At 36.8% G+C, this 17,322-nt stretch overlaps 2 protein-coding genes across 2 annotated transcripts in view; one reads left to right on the top strand and one right to left on the bottom strand.

Annotated features, from left to right (window-relative positions):
• Positions 1 to 3,005: 3,005 nt before the first annotated feature.
• Positions 3,006 to 8,406, bottom strand: LOC147761908 (uncharacterized). Its single transcript, XM_087014087.1, has 4 exons — positions 8,327 to 8,406; positions 8,019 to 8,115; positions 5,834 to 5,927; positions 3,006 to 5,689 (listed from the first exon to the last, which is right to left on the bottom strand). Exons 1-4 carry the CDS (start codon positions 8,404 to 8,406, stop codon positions 4,110 to 4,112), a joined length of 1,851 nt encoding a protein of 616 aa, XP_086870213.1. The 3' UTR covers positions 3,006 to 4,109.
• LOC106153787 (uncharacterized) overlaps positions 7,377 to 17,322 on the top strand; it is a 211,452-nt gene continuing 201,506 nt past the window's right edge. Inside the window, exon 1 of the mRNA XM_087013118.1 lies at positions 7,377 to 7,401. The gene's annotated coding sequence lies outside the window, so the exon portion shown is untranslated. The remainder of the gene's footprint in view (positions 7,402 to 17,322) is intronic.

The raw sequence follows: 17,322 nt of genomic DNA, 5'->3' as shown, positions 1-17,322 counted from the left end.
TTTTCAAGTTTACAATTGGCAGCGATTTTTTTTCTGTTGGAAGATGGTCAAAATTATAGGATGAATTCACAAGGATAATTTGGAAGACTGTCAGAAAATAGCTCTGGATCCGCCCCTGCCGTCCCATATACTAACCCCAATCCTCCAACTAACACTAACCTGCACTAATCATATGTGAGCCCGGACGTCCATTCCTAGGACTACCATTCCTGTCACACCGGTTTGCAATTTTTTTTTTTTACCCGTGTGAAGATATTTGCTGAAATTCTTTAAAATTGTTGAATGCGTATTGCATTTGACTTTCATTGAATGATTCACTGCGCATTTTAAGTGTTTTTTTTTTTCAAAACCAACTGTGGCCCTCTAGAAATGTTGTGGCTCCTTAATTATTTTAGCATGGTAATGGGAGTAAATATCTGGATTGCTATACTTGTCGCAGCTATAACAACCCAGGTCATGTGCAAATCATGATACCTCAGGATATGTAAAGATGGCGGGAAGGGGGGGGGGGCTGGGGGCGAACTTACCTCCATCTTGGTCAGGAAATACATTTGATCCACTCTGAATCAAGGGGTAATCAAGTTATTTTGTCATTATAGCGATAAAGGTCCACCACTTCTTTAAAAAAATTCCCTTTCTCTGCAATGGCTGGGTACAGTTTTCATACGGCTGTGTTCAGACTAAAACTTAGCAGGATCGACCTATCTCTGCGGGAATTCTCGATTTAAAGTGTAATCGGAGTAATTGTCTACCTGCCTAATCCAAAAGCTAAAGGGTAATTATCTGCCAGACTGTCTCCTTTCTCAGGGAGGCCAGAATTTCAACATCTAGACCGTACCAAGACATAAAAAATGATTGTTCATTTTACTGTATGCAATGGCACAAGCTTCCCCCCTTCCAATGTTTAAATGTGGTATTATGTTTTCACTTTGGTTAGCATATTCATTGGTTGTAAAGTCAGTGATTTTTTTATGGAAAAAAAAAAAAAAAAAACTAAGAAATTTTAACAAATCAGAAAGAAAAAGCCTGGTAATCACGCAAAATGCAATGTAACGAAAACAAGTAAATGCAGAATCGAAACTGAGAATTTTTTTTAAATAAGAAAATAAATTGGGGAATAAATGTTTGAAAGCTCCAACTTATCGTTTTCCTCGCTATATACATTGTGCATTTTATGAATTACTGTTGTTTTCATATGGCGTGCACTTTGGTTTATGTTCTCTGGAGAAATAAAGAAAGTATGCCCCATATCTGTAGGGTATAGAGATACTAAATAAGTCTCTAACGTATATATTTTAGGCGCCCAACAGGTCCCCGCCCCATCTCCCCAAATATTTCTCTAAGGCAACTGTCTCCATAGGGTAAAAGTCATCAATCAGAAAATAAGTCAAAACAATTCAGAGCGTTGGTCTATAACCACACTTTTATTACAGGTTTCTAACTACTTGTTCCAGTAATAACGCTCAACATACATCTTACGGTCATGAAGTTATTTGTTCCATCCAGATCAATATTACTTATCTTTCAGATGTTCAACATGACGGGATTTATTGAAGCTCCACGATTAGCATATAGCTAGACGTTTCAGATGTTAAGAAAGCTATTACTTGGTTATTCGACAATAGAAAGCATCCTTTATAATAAACAGAACAGTAATAAAGCGGCCTATATCTGCCAAATATCAAACACACCAGTTGTCATACAATTGCATCAATCGAAGTTCTTGGTTTACTAGTGGTGTAGACATGTTATCTATATGTCGTGTAGTAACAGAATAATCGACAGTGTACAAATATTCTTATTCTATGTTTTAAATATAGTTTGTATCTTTGGTTATATTAATCATGGGGTGTGGATTATTTTCTCCTATCGTTCAATTATTGTGTTAACTGTAAGATGGATGTCAATTAACACATCTGCACATCTAATCAAAATAACATTTTAGCTAAATATCCACAAATCTCACTGCAACTCAAAAGTATGAATAGACATTTCAATTGAATTATTTCTATTGCTATGGCAAACACAAAAATATTGGCTGACTACCTTTAGCAAGCTCCACAATTGTCTTGAAACTCAGTTACAGATGTAGATAACTTTTGTTTGAAAATTCAATGCTGGACATAATTGCATACAAAGAAGAGCAAAAACAAAATAACAAATAAACAAATAAATAAATAAATAAAAAGCTCTTGCACTGTAATTAAAAAAAAATAATAATAAACAAGACCTCAAAAAAATGTTATGTAACTACTTCACGAAAAGTTAACAAATTACCAATAATCCTTAAACAACAATCATGATAATGTACTGTGTATTGTACTATAAAATAGCATGTCCGATCTATAGTGGTTTTAAGTTCGTATATTTCACCACACACAAGAGACGCATCAACAACTATTTAATGAAATACTGAATGTAAATACCAAATATTGTTATATTATTTAAGATTACAGCAGACTAAATAACTGAACATGGTAATTTTGGTAGTTTGTATGCTCTTTTTATCTTATATTGTTTTAATTCATTTCCACCCATAATCATAACTCACAAGGATCCCATCTTTCATTGGGAGAGATATTTTGCACCCCAGTGTTCTTCATTTAATGGTGCAACTATACCCCTCATCAAACAAGACATTTACATAACGTAATTACCTTACGTACGTCACTGAACATAATGGTCTTAAACATCAATACCCGGAATGACACAATTTCACAATTAAAACAGACAGTTTTAACGCCCACTAATGACTGGTGGTTCAAAACATAATACTTTAGTTTCCAGCGTTAAACAACTACCTGATTTATAATTTATTTATTTGTTTCCGTTTATGTTATGCATTCACTCGCGTACACGAAATAGTCATTACATATGCATTTTATAGTATATTGAATATTTATGATAGAAAGCATATATATATATATATATATATAACACAAATGAGAATGATTCAGTATTGAACAGTATGTCAACCTTCACTTTACTTGTATTATAAGTATCTATGATGCCCCCCACCCAGAAAAAATTAAAACACCTCATAAACCACATATTCTAAAATAGACGTATAATTATTAAATTTATCATGGTATAATTTGAAAATGTGACTATGATAGCATTGGTCATAAAACACTAATAATTGCCTACACAATGACAATACGGTTAAAAAAAGTTTAAAAATAATTATATTTTGTGTTGTGATATTTCATATCAGAGTGATAAGATAAAATACAATTACATGTTGTTCATTCTGTTTGATTCACCACCTAAATAACTCACAAGAGTATGTGTAACCTTTACCACAGTGAAACTATTCACATAGGAATGAAGTCAAATCAACGCTCCATATTGACACTTATGTACAATCTGTGGTAAAACTCACTAGTATGACCTCACAACCACGATAAAACGCTTGAAGTGCCATCTTCACTTTGTCACCAAGAAAACTGACCCCATCCCCATGGCACCGATTGAATAATATATTTTAATGATGCATATAATGTAATTGGGCATTTGAAAGCAAAGTGTCGTGCCAATGTCTGAATTATGAAATAGAGGATTACCAAGATCTCCCTCGTACGGCAGCTTCGCACCTACAACAAACAGCATGGTGGCAATATCACCATGACAGTACTTAAGAAATATCGAAAAATGTGCACCAATTCCACTGCCCACTATTTTTTTTATCGAAAACATGCTAATTGATTGCCGACCTCCCAGGGTCTCTGAAATTTGCCTGATCAGCAAAACTCCCAATAATGTGGTAGCATGTGGTGCGGACTTCCTGTGATGTAAAGCAAAACGAGACTCATACATGTTCATAAACACCCCAAGACTTCCGTAACTGTCTTTTTTCTCTTTAACCTACGCAACAGCCAACAGGAAGTTGAAAAGAGTCAACTGCACCCGGTTGGCCTTCAAAAATGGTCTGCATTATAGTTTTAAGATCACTGGGTACAAGATCGCCCTCGTCTGGCAGCTTAGTACATGCAACAAACAGCATGGTGGCAATATGTCGGTTTTGTAATGCCAGATAGAGGACTGGTGAATCTTTTATAATTTTAATTAACAACATTTAAAAACAACATTCTTGGATTGGAAAGTAGTGCTCATTCACCTGTCTCCATTGGTCCTGAATCAAATAAATTAAGCGCAGTTGACAATGACTTCAACGTAGGGACTATCCTAGAAACAACGGTGAAGCACTCATTGCTTCCATCATTCATTTTGCATGACCCAACTAGCAACCCTATAACGCGAGGGGTCCCGTTTTTCATTACATAAACAGCAGCACCAGAATCACCTCCCTCGCTAAAGTTTGTCCCAGGGTTGCTAGTCACACGTATCATATTGTACAACCTAACTGAACCAGCATGGTCTTCCAAAACGACAGAAAAGGAATCGTCATAAAATTGACCTGAAGTATAACCTGTTTTAGATCCAAACTTGTGCACAGTATCACCCCAAGTGAGATCATGTACATCCAAGTAACCCGCATTATGAAATGTTACTTCCACATTGTTTGGAGTCTTTACAGTCATATTCGGTTTTGCCTGCCGATTAAGAACAATGGCCGCTGCGTCTACCCCATATTCCAGTAAATCATTATCCAGTTTAACATTCCCTAAAGAAGTATCGCAAACTGTGCCGCAATTCCACTGCACACTATGTGTTTTAGCAAAAACGCGCTTATTGATTGCAGACCTCCCAGGCTCTTCGAATTGAAGGTGATCAGCGTAAGTCCCAATAACGTGGTAGCATGTTAAAAAGGCGTGTGGTATTGACTGTCTACGCTGGAAATCAAAACGGTTCTCATCTATGTTCATAAACATCCCGAGACTTCCAAAGTCGTTTTCACCACCTAAAGTTAAATAACAGCCTACGGGAAGTTCATACAAGTCAAGTGCACCCGGTTGACCTTCATTGTCAGCGAATAGAGTGGTTGAGCCTTCCCTAACAAGAACTCCATATGTCCCAATTTTTGTAACACCAAGTTCTCTAGGAAATGTTGCTTTTTTCTCTTTGTCATTGCAGACAAAGACAAAATAAGGAACTTCCTTGGGCCTGGTCCCATCCCCATTGACTGTGCACGAAATAAATATCGCACGTAGACTGTCGTGCTCCTTCGCCAAACCATCTGCTCTCTTCTGAATAATGAGCTGCATTTTAGTTTTCACATCTCTGGGTACAAGATTTCCCTCGTCTGGCAGCTTAGCACCTGCCTCATACAGCATGGTGGCAATATCACCATGACGGTTCTCTAGTGCCAAATATATACTACTTCTGCACTCATTGTCTTGTAAATTGACATCAGCCCCCTTGTCAATAACGTAACTGACTATATCAGCAAAACCTCTCTCTGCTGCTATATGTAGACAACTTCTCCCGTCGTTGTCTTGCAAATTGACATCAGCCCCTTCATCAATAAGCTTGCTAATAGCCTGACAGTCATCTCTTATTGCAGCTAAATGTAAATCACTTCCGCAACCAGGCAAAGAAACATCGTCTGAATTAATTTCCCTGCACTCATCTTGCTCTGCTTCTTCTAAACATGTAGCTGTGTCCCCTTGCCCAGTTTCGAACCCGTCACTCTTTGTTTGCGCTGGCAATGAGCTCCAGGCGTTCTCTGTTGTATATTCTCCACGGGATCTTCCCTCCAACAGTTTGCCGTTGTCACGTGGCACATCATCTGTAATAAATGGATAGACGTTGAAAACACCCGACAAGTCCACCTACCATATGCGATTATGACCCAGACAGCCTCAGTGATCTGGCCCACGTCTGGCCCAGATCTGGCAGGCTCTGGCAACGTCTGGCAAAAAGTATGGCCCACGTATGGCTTGCCACATGTGGGCGAGATCTGGCCCAGACATTGCCACATCTGGCCCACTCCACATTTGCTCTTGTGGCCAGATGTAGGCCCAGATCTGGCAATATATGGCAAAGGTATGGCATGCCGGATGTGGACCAGATGTGGGCCAGATCGAAATCAAATGGGCCAGATTAGGGCCGGATGTGGACCACATATGGTCCAGATTGTTTTTTTTTTTTTCTTTAATAATAAATTTTAAATTATTCAATAAGATCACTATAAAAAAAGACGTACAAGATTCAAGTATTTATTCTGTGCTACAAACCTAAACAAAATTATTACACATTCTATAACCTTGCTGGCAACTTACATGCAACAAATTAAGGGCCACTCCTTGTCTTTTTGTACAAAACAATGTATGTTTGAAAAAAAAACTACCCTGCAAAAAGGCAAATATACAGACACTGAACAGGAGGAAATGTCACTTACATACATGTAAAGAAAAAAGTAATAACAACAGACTTTTTTTCAACACAAAGCTGCTCATCGAATCTGAATTAACACAAAAATTGTAATTAATTATGCATGTACATGGGGGGGGGGAGGGGTTTGAGGGGGGGAATATTTTTGCACACCTTAACCTAAATAATATTATACATTGTCATTTTTAAACTAATTCAAACATATCATTAATAATAATTATCATTAATGAATATAGTTCTGTAATGAATAAATCTTGAATAATGAATGAAAAAACATTGTTTTTTAGATGACGGAGAGTTATAACAAAATTATAAATAACCATGCAGTAACTGTTTCAATTCAACTTGCATGCTGGCTACAGTACATACATGTAAACTCTGAAAAAAGAATTATGTATACCCCAGCACAGATATAGATGAACAATTAAAAGAGAATTACATGTGCACAAAAACAAACCCCAGTATATTATTGCACCCTGAGCTTCAGAGCTAACTTGACACTAACCTTTTCACTGTAGCCTATCTCCATCGTGTCAAGTAAACTCTGACGAAAATAGTTTGACCTAGTTTATATAAGCCAATCAAATCCATGTTTCAAAATTTTTCACCAAAGTTTGGTGAAAACGCTGATTGGTTGACCGTCAATCGGCAATCCTCGGCTGATTCCGCAAGCTCTATACTAACAACAAAGTTATTGTCGAGTGCGGAGACATCCGAGTAGTTCCGAGTGTATTACCGTACACAAAGAAAGCAAGGCGAGTGACTACGAAAAAGAATGTGTTAAGTTATCTCTTGATTCTTTGCAAAATATGAGTAAATCGGAATTGAAACCATAGGGTCTAGCAGTTTGAGGCCCTGCAGCATTATCTACTGAGAGACGATGTTATTTGCGTGCTGCCCACAGGTTACGGCAAGTCCCTGATATTCAGCCTTATCTTTGATTGGTCCGGATTTGAACAAAGCGCGCTTTGACTCGTTCGCGTTCATTGGCTAGATCGTTTAATGAGTCATTGAGTGCGGGCTTTTAAATTTGATTGGCGGGCGGCGGAGGCAATCGAATCTGGTCAGAGGTTACTTGACACGATGGAGATAGGCTACAGTGAAAAGGTTAGTGTCAAGTTAGCTCTGAAGCTCAGGGTGATTATTGATGCTTTTGAATTAAATCACATCACGAATCAAATCACTCAATGAATTGAACCAGTTTGCAACGCTTGGGCTTTTTTTATATCCAAAACACTGAGAAATGATACATCAGACTCCTTGACAAGATAATAATAATTAAAGGAATTAACAATGGAACAAGTAACTCTACCAAGTTAACAACAGTTCATTCAAATGTCAAGTCAAAACACAACATCCCTTCCTTTCTTGGAGAGAAACGGTCCTTTCACATATATGTTAATTGACAGTTCAGTCTTTAAAATGTATTTTCAAACATTTGCAGAATAACATATGAACTCCAACTATAATTCTTTTAACCACACTGACAATTCTCAAAACTAATCAAACCCCATGTCCTTTCAAATTCACTACTACAAATTCCACATGGTCTCTTCCTTTGCCTGCCTTTATGTCACAGTCAAATGTTCCTTTCACTTTTAAAGGTTTCTCAGACGTGTATGAATAATACTGTTTGTTTTGTGGTCCCCCACAAGAGCCACATTTATTTTTCTTGGATTTCATCATTCTCCATGTATTTTCATCAATGATATTACAATATGCACCTGAATCTGGTAATACACTGAGATTAACTCCTCCTCTATTTCCACCATGTCTTCTGTGCATATTGCATTGGTTCCCACACCAAATGTATATGCACTCCTGGATTATCAAATTCAAAGCTGTCATTTACATGAATAATACTTTCAGTTTTGCAGACTTTTGCAAAGTGATCCAAAGTTCCATGTTTTCTCAGTCGGGGAGTTTCTACTTCGTTTTTCATGTCTAAACTCGTGGTGTTAAGACTGGCTTGGTTTGCCAAATTACTTCGGTTTCATCATACTCACTGTCTATGTATATTCATGTTTCTCACCTGTGTTTGGGAGAGTCCCGAAAATATCTTGTACACCTGTCCCTGCTGAATGCAACATAAGCGCGCGTCTCCTCTGACATGTATTTTTTAATTTTCTATCTTTGTCCATTATTCATTCCGTCCGTTGGTTCTGAAACGATCTATCCTTTTCCGTCAGCGAACAGTTTAAAACTGTCTAGCCATCGCGTCGAGCGTGACCCTAATGTCTCCGGACTTCTGTACGGTTCGAATTTCGTAATTTCACATTTTTCCTCCATTTTCTCAAAGAAAGTTGGCTCACAGTTTTGCACTAGTGTTAATCCTCGTCGCCAGTGTTGATGCCTTCGAATTAAATCGCATCACGAATCAAATCACTCAACGAATTGTATCAGTTTGATACGCTTGTGCTTTTTTCATATCCATAACTCTAACCCAGCGGGCACTCAACGTTGATTCAACATTGAGGATAGGTTGAGATGATGTTGATCCATCAATATTGATAGATCAACAAGATCTCAACACTGAATCAACCTTTTCTTGTCAACCAATTGTCAATGTTGATAGATCGACAGGGTCTCAACATTGATTTAACCTTTCTTTGTCAATCAATTTTCAATGTTGATAGATCAACAGGATTTCAACATTGAATCAACCTGTGTTTGTAAACCCTTTGTAAATGTTGACATATCAACTGGATCTCAACATTGGGTCAACCTTAACTTTATAACCTTAATCATAACCTTGATAGGCCTAATAGTTTTAAATGATTATCTCACTAGAGAGGTATGCATAGGGGTAATTACCCCCACAAAACGCTTGTTTTTGCCCCTTTTTCATTAAATTAATTTTGTGAAAAAAACGGTTGTCAGTTTTTTTAAACTTTCCAGATTTGATGTTCAGGTAATCTTTAAGAAAAAGAAAAAACATAGGGTCACCAGCCTTACTTTATGGCAAATTGACAAAATTTTACTCAAGGTTGAAGAAAAAGCTTGAAAAAGCCAAAAATGCCTGTTTTTCTGGAAATTTAAGTTAGCTGTGAGAAAATATTAGACTGGTGACCCTTTGTTTTTGTATTCTTAACATTATCTTAACTACCTGATGTGACGTTATAATTATTTTAGTAAAGCTAATTTGTTGTTTAATTTCTATGAGTAATTACCGTATGTGCCTGCATACCTGTATAATGTAAATGAAGTGCGGGACTGTTATTAAGTGCGAGACTCCGGATAACATGAACTGATGCAACACGTGAGTCTGGCCAGTGGTAACACTTTTACAGTACAAAAACTGTACTTTATTAACAGTACTTTGTTAGGCCACACTATCAGGAGGATCGTTCAACATATAAGGACATGGAAACGGTGACATTGCGTCTTCAAAACCCCACACTATCAGGAGGATCGTTCAACAGATAAGGACATGGAAAACGGTGACATTGCGTCTTCAAAACCCCAAACTATCAGGAGGAACGTTCAACAGAAAAGGACTCGTAAAACTGTGACATTGCGTCTTCAAAACTTAACTGTCTACGAATCTGTTAGAATTTAACTGTATTTGACAAATGTTAAAGTTTATGCAACATGATAGTATTACATGTAGTTAGTGTATGTAGTGTATGTTCATTGTTTGTTATATATTATATTCATAGTTAAATTAGTTGTTGTTTGTGTTTATTTTTATGTTCGGGCTGTTTTGGTCCGTAACACTGAGCATCAAACTGGAAAGTTTAAAAAGAATCTGACGACCCATAGGTGGATACAGGGGCCGGTCCCGGGGTCTGGACCCCCCCCCTTTTCTTTCGAAATTACCTTTTTTTGTAGGTAACTTTCCTAATTTCCCCCCCTTTTCAGATCTGAGTCTTTTTATTTCAAGAAATGCTTGATATCTTGGAGAACACTTTCAGCCATCAGGCAAATTTCAATCAAATATCCTGATAGCCTAATTGATATATCAACGTTAATTCAATTTTCAAATTCAACTTAATTTCAACATTGATTCAACATTGAGGTATCAATGTTGATTCAACATTGATACCTCAAGGTTGATTCAACCTTGATGGTTCAACATTGATTCAACTTTCATAGTCAACGTCATATCAACATAGTTTCAATGTTGACTGTCAACGTTGATTCAACATTGATACTTCAAGGTTGATTCAACATTGATGGTTCAACGTTGAGTCAACTTTCATAGTCAATGTCATATCAACATAGTTTCAACGTTGAACGTCAACGTTGATTCAACATTGATACCTCAAGGTTTATTCAACCTTGATGGTTCAACGTTGAGTCAACTTTCATAGTCAACGTCATATCAACATAGTTTCAACGTTGACCATCAACGTTGATTCAACATTGATTCAATGTTGATTTGCCCGGATCTGACCCAGATCTGGCAAGTGTCTGGCAAAATGTGGCATAAATGCCAGACTTTGCCAGACTTGGCCCAGATCTGGCAAATGTCTGGCAAAATCTGGCCCAGATATTGCCAGATCCACCCACATGTGGGCCAGATGACCGAGGCTAGCAGGGAAGCAATTCCAATGTTCCACACGTTTAGCAAGTTTTACAACAATACACCAGTCTTCACAGTCATGCTTCTGGTATTACATAACCTTTACTACCGGATCATCTTTACATTGAAGACATTTTATTTAAGCAAGATTGTTATGGCCTTCAATTCATTAAATGTAATAAAAAAACCTCCTTCGAGAGCCCATCTAAAAAGTGAAAATGCTAAAATTAATATCATAACTTGGCATCGGATACGCGTTTATGAAACATTTCTATATATTCTATAATTAAATATTTTCCCTAATTCAAAACATGTGTACATGTATCTTATTTACAATAAGGAAGGTGTGGGTCCCCGGTGTCGAAATGACCTGGCAAGTCAAACGATGCAACTGAACTGAAATGGTTGCCAGCCACTTGTAACCTTCTATGCTAAATTCAAATGCATGAACATGTTTTTTATAACTTACATTTCATAGTTTCATAGTTCGCCCGTGCCTTACAATGACAAAGACGTGTCTTTTGCATATAGCAGAAATGCTAGGTTTTAGGAATGGCTGACTTTTTCTTTCTACCTCGATCCCTTTTAACACCACATTTGCCAGACCTCTGCCGAGCATTGCGATTCTGCGCTATTTGCGAGTGCAATTGCACCCACCTGCTATCTCGAAGCCTTAGAAAACGCAACGCAACAATAATCTCAAACTCTACTAAAATTCGATTGCCGCATTTACACAAAATATTTTTCTTTTTCACCATGACGCTAATCAAAATGTTGTTTTTATTTATAGGAATATCATAATTACAAATACTGATATTTGAAGTGTTTTAGACCAATAAAATGCCAAAAACAATTCAATAAGCGAAGCTTGGACTGACACACTTACTGACACATTGGTGAGCAGTGTTCAGTCTCACAATAATAGACATTAAGGAAGGTCACGGAGCGACCGAATGCTTTGTTTCTGCTTTTTCATTTTGGGTAGAAAACGACACTTTTAAATGTACGATTATTATCAATAGACTACACAGATGAGTCATATTCATCAGAAAATATGAAATGATGTATGAAATGTTTAATTTTAATTTTTTTATGCATAATAAAACATGACTTAAGCATTATTCACGTTAATATTTACCGCTAGAGGTACCCAGTGATTCAATCTATTATAAGCTTCCAAGTTTTTGTTATATGCTATTATGACTAGCAACCCAAACTTCCCGCCTTGTTTAATTACATGAAAGACACATTAAAATGAGGAATTATGCATACGCAGAGGCCCTTGCGACTTGTTTGTATCGCCGCAAATAATAGCCTCGAAACTAATGGTTTTTTCGCTATTAGCGCACGGTCGCGATTTGCGAGGCTTTCGAGATGCAGGACCCAGACCTTTTAAAGGTGTATGCACAGATTTTTAAAATTCCCAGGTACAGTTAAATGCAAACTTACGCAATAGATTAAGGGCAGATTAGATTATACGTGCCAAATAGCATAGCTAAGTTTTCACCAGTAAAAAATTATAACTTATATAAAGTTATAACGATATAAAGTTCCAAGTAATTATTTGACCCAGAAAAAACGCTATTTCCAGGACTGGTGTAGAGACCGTCAAAAATTGCGAAAGAACTCTCTTAAGGCCGCTGGTAGTAAAACGACTAAAGGCATAGAAAGAAAAGGCCAATTAAAGACAGAGATTAAGTGCAGGGTCCAACGGATGACGCTCTAGCGCCGTTTTCGGATTTGGGATTTTCTCTGTGACCAAGATAGCTATTCAAGTGATTCAAACAGCCTAATAAAGCTGGGTGAAAGCACTTCAGTCGGGTGCCAGGGAATTGTATTAAACTATTTACTTTTGATTTTATCGTCTTTTACGTTAAATTATATCAATGGGTCATTCACTTCAAAAGACGATAACTTTCAAACAAACAATTTATTCTAAAAACCTCTGACATCAGATTGTAGTCAACATTTCCAACAACATTTATAGCAATTTTCAATCGGTTGCTCAGATATACTTGAAAGCGATTCACTTGTCTCGTCAATCTAGAAAGCTGTCAATACATCCAAAAACCGTTCACAGGTTGGTTAACAGAGATTATTAGTCAAATGCTTAGCTGACCAATTGACCTGTTATCGGTTTTACAATCAGATGAAACCATTGCTCATTGTCATTTAGAAATTTGGGTGCTTTGAAATGCCAGCAAATCGTGTTACTTGCATTATATCTTTCTTATACAATTACGAAGAACACTTTGCTGATAACAGAGATGGAAGCTCCCAGGTAAAATTGCTGGATTGTCGAGGATTAAAATTCCTACAGAAACGTTCCAATGCCACTTCACACCTCTTAATTGCGGTTAAACGCAATCGCCATTGTTAGCGCTTCCTAGGTACATATCCTTGGCACCCTACTCTGCATCACTAGGCTAGGGACCTGTCCATAGCTGTCAATTAAAATGGCGGCACACTTACTAATCTACCGCGTAAAAAAAAATCCGTTCAGAATGAGGGGTAAATTGCCATCAAAATGTGATTTTCAAGGACGTTAGCGGACTCCAAACTGATTTTAGCTTCTCCGCCGTCTGCTTCTCTAACCTTATGAATTTGGGACCATGACCGTTTCTGGTTCGGGTAGAACACTGAAACCGCGTGTCTTTCTTTATTGAGGTCATATTTCCTGTACCCCTCGACTAGTCAAACCATAGTTTACAGACATTCAGAAGAGGCCTACGACAAAGCGTGTGTCGTGTGTAAAGTTACCATGTGTCTGGATTTGATACACCACAAATTGTGGTCATCGATGAAAACCCGAATCACATCAAGCAAAGGAATAATTTGGAAACTATTTGACTATCAATTGATAGGGGGCGATATCGGCATATTTGAACCACATTGACACTATTTTGGTAGGTCATTACCCACCGAATCAACGGCGTGGCTGCCCTGCAACAAAACTGGAACACTTTGCCTGGAATGTTATTCATGATTAAACTCTAAAAACTTATCCCAAGGAATGCCTTGTCGCTTCAGGACCCAGGTGAGGTCAGGCGTAAGAGCAACCGTTTCTGTGACTATACACTAGACACTGACATGAGCCTCCTTTGAGGGGCGTGTAACACATTCACCGATGATATGGAAAATATGGAGATCCAAACAATTGTTGCCATATGAATTAAACTAGGCAATGTGTTTTTGTTTGCTTCACTGGAGAATTCAATTAATAAAGTGATGTCACAGTGACCTTAAAGATATTATTAAAAGTTATCAAAACACGATTCTAATGCTTATTTTCATTTTTTTCAGTCAGCAAAAAAGGAAAATAATGTTTAAAGGATTTGGAAAAAAATATTTCATATTAAATGTTAAGCCCTTATGTTGTAGCTGCAAGCCCATTTGAACCTGAAACTATGTTTACACAAGAAGGAAAAGTGGTCACCTTTACAAGTAGAGCTTTAACAGATGCAGAGTTATTCGCAGAGCTAGAAATGTCAGCTGTTGTGTGGGCAACAGATCATTACAACATTTATGTGTATGGTGCGAAATTCAAAATTCGGACAGGTTACCAACCTCTATTTGGTATTTTCACAAGCCAAACCCTCCTATAATCAAACGATATAAACCTCATTCAATGACATATGTTTGTGTAGTTGTATAAAATAATCATCCAATTGACATGAGCAAATAACCTAGACCACATTCAAAACCTGTCTGCAGAAGTGCTTCAGGAGAGTACTTAAAATTATGTGTTTAAAAATGTCACGATTGTGAGGAAGAAAGAGGAAGTTAAACATCACACCAGCAGAGATGTGAAACTTCAGGTCATTGCATCCATTTTAGTCCAGGCAATAATATGCCATTTTAGGGCCAAACCTCAAAGTAATTGCAACAGTTTTTTTTTTTTTTTTTTTTTTATTTTACCACAATGCTTTCCTTTAAAGTCCCCAAATGACATACTAAAAGTCCTAAGGAATCCTAGCATGGGAAATATGAAAAAAACAAGATGGCCGCCAATGCCATAGAAATATATGGACAGCAGGGGTATGAACTACAAGCAGGGAGATAAAGTACCCATAATCCGATTTAGATTGTTAATCAGTGTTTTCTAAATCTTCAATACCCCTTTATCACATTTATGAAACATTAAAGTTGTGTTTCCCTCAGCACTTTGAGAAAATCCAAGATGGCTGCCGTTTTTTATAGAAATTTATGGGTTTAAACTATAAAAATACCTGAAGGATAATGTTTATTATCAAATAAAGTTTCTTTTAAAGTGTTTTCCAACCGCTAATTATCCTTTTGATGTATATCTGGTGGGGAACAAGTGGATTTGAGTGTGTTACCTTAGGTATTTAGAGAAAATCCAAGATGGCCGCAATTTACCATTGGACATGGGTTCTTACTACTCTCAGGTAGTTATAGTGTCTATTGTCAAATTAAGTTTATTTCTCGGTGTTTGCCTCTCCCTTAATACCTCTTTAATATATATCTGTTGGATAACAAGCATGTTTTAGAAGGTTTCTTGAAAAAATCCAAGATGGCCGCCATTTACCATGAGAATACATGGATTTCAGATACTACCAGGGACGTTTATTGTCCATTATCAAAGGCACGTGCTGAAGGCTTGTCGAGCCATCTACAGGAGATACTTGCAGTACGTGGCAGCCGGACTCGCTATTAGGCACGTGATCTATAACGAGCACACCCTAATGCTAATTGTGTGTAAATATGGTGACATTTTATGGCCTCTTTTCAATTTAATAGACATTTCTTTACATCTGTCGAAACCGCGGTGAAACATTGGATTTGAGGAGGAAACTGTTAAAAAATTTATTTAATGGTATTAAATTTGTATATTTTCACCACTATTTTATATTTTTGAACCCCTAATCGTGTTCGACACGGTATCTGGAATAAAAGGCACTATTTCTAACAATTTACAGCTGTGAGGTGATCATTTGTAAATAAAAGCACATGGGAATTGGGGTGGGACAACCTTTTTGACCAATGTTGTATATATATATATATATATATATAGTGTGCCAAAGGAGTATGCGATGTACTGTACAAAATACACGTTTATTTTACTGAAACATTTTTCACAATGCCTGCAAACGAAGGTGTGATAAATATTTGGTAGATAGCAAGTGTGTATCCTTGTGTATTTTGAGAAAAAAATTTAATAGCTGTCGTTTGCCATAGGAATACTTATTCGCGTGTTTCAATTACTACCAAAGAAAGTTTTTTTCAGTGTTTGTCAAATCCTTATAACTTTTATTATATATTTCTAGTATGTATCCTTGTGCATTTTGAAAAAACTCAAAATGACCGCCAATTGACATAGGAATACTACTGGTAGCTCTCAGAGTTCAATTACTTTTAGAGAATCATATGGTCCATTATAACATTTAAATTAAATTCAGTTTGTTTCTCAGTCGTTGTAACAGCGTTATTAACCCGATGATACATATTCTGTTAATAACAATTATGTATCCTTTGATTTTTGAGAAAAATCCAAAATGGCTGTCATTTCTCAGAGAAATACTAACACAAGGGTATTCAGTTACTGCCAGAGAGACGTATTGGATCCATTCTCAACTGAAGGTACCATAACTTAAGGTTGTTTTCCAGTTTTTACTTATCCTTATTTCTTCTGTGTGCATATCTGCTGGATAACAAGTGTTCATTTTAACAAACTCCAAGATGGTTGTTATTAACCTTAGGAATAGAAGTACATTGGGTTTCAATTGCTGCTAGGGAGAAATAAGTTCAATACCAAATAAGTTTTGTTTGTCAGTGAGTAGTATAAGAAAAACCCGGACAGTTCTTAAAAAGGATAGGGCCCTGATAAGGCCCTCTAAATGTTTGTTTTTCTTATTGTCTTTCTTATTTATTTTTTCTTTATTTTATGAAAAAAAGTTATATTGGCAAAATCAACTGTGTATACATAAGGATAGATGATTGTTTTAGTATTTCATTGTATTGGATGAACAAAAAAGACCCGCATTTGTTATTATTGATCTAAAAAAGAGAGGTGGCATTGTTTGCGGTCCAGTTGAACGCGGCGCATAGTAAACAAACAAGGATCCGCTAACTGTCAGGTGAGACTATTGTAATGCACAAAGAGAGCAGTATGCAAGCCAAATACTTAGAGTATTGTGAGAGTGTGTGATTTGCAAACACTTAATAGATTAAAACATCCCATTTTATTGAAGTAAACTGTATTTGAACGATAGCGTTAAATGAATGACACTATGAGCCAGGCAGTGTTATAGTAAAGAAGTATTGTTTGCTGGTCAAGCAACTGTTGTAGTGGTTTATACGCACAGCCGCATTGAATATTATTTTGATCCATATGAAGCTTTCCCTTTATTTCTAAATGATCCCCTTAGTTTGTACAACAAATAAAACAATATTGCACGTTGTAAGTGTACATAATCTGTTAAGCACAAGGCGTTTTGGTGACAAAATTCAAAGCATTTTTAACAGTATTTGTATGATAGTAT

Source organism: Lingula anatina, chromosome 5, assembly GCF_051362555.1.
Source record: "Lingula anatina isolate TDL-2025a chromosome 5, LinAna3.0, whole genome shotgun sequence".
NCBI classification, from domain to species: Eukaryota; Metazoa; Brachiopoda; class Lingulata; order Lingulida; family Lingulidae; genus Lingula; species Lingula anatina.
This window is presented reverse-complemented; position numbering and strand designations above follow the sequence as displayed.

Excerpts from the sequence above, each read along its gene's own strand:
- LOC147761908 (XM_087014087.1), bottom strand. The coding sequence starts at position 8,406 with ATGTCAGAGGAGACGCGCGCTTATGTTGCATTCAGCAGGGACAGGTGT. Across the intron at positions 5,928-8,018 it reads CAGTGTATTACCAGATTCAG|ATCTGGGCCTACATCTGGCC; the intron begins GTGCATATTGTA and ends ATATATTGCCAG. Across the intron at positions 5,690-5,833 it reads CCACATGTGGCAAGCCATAC|ATGATGTGCCACGTGACAAC; the intron begins GTGGGCCATACT and ends CATTTATTACAG.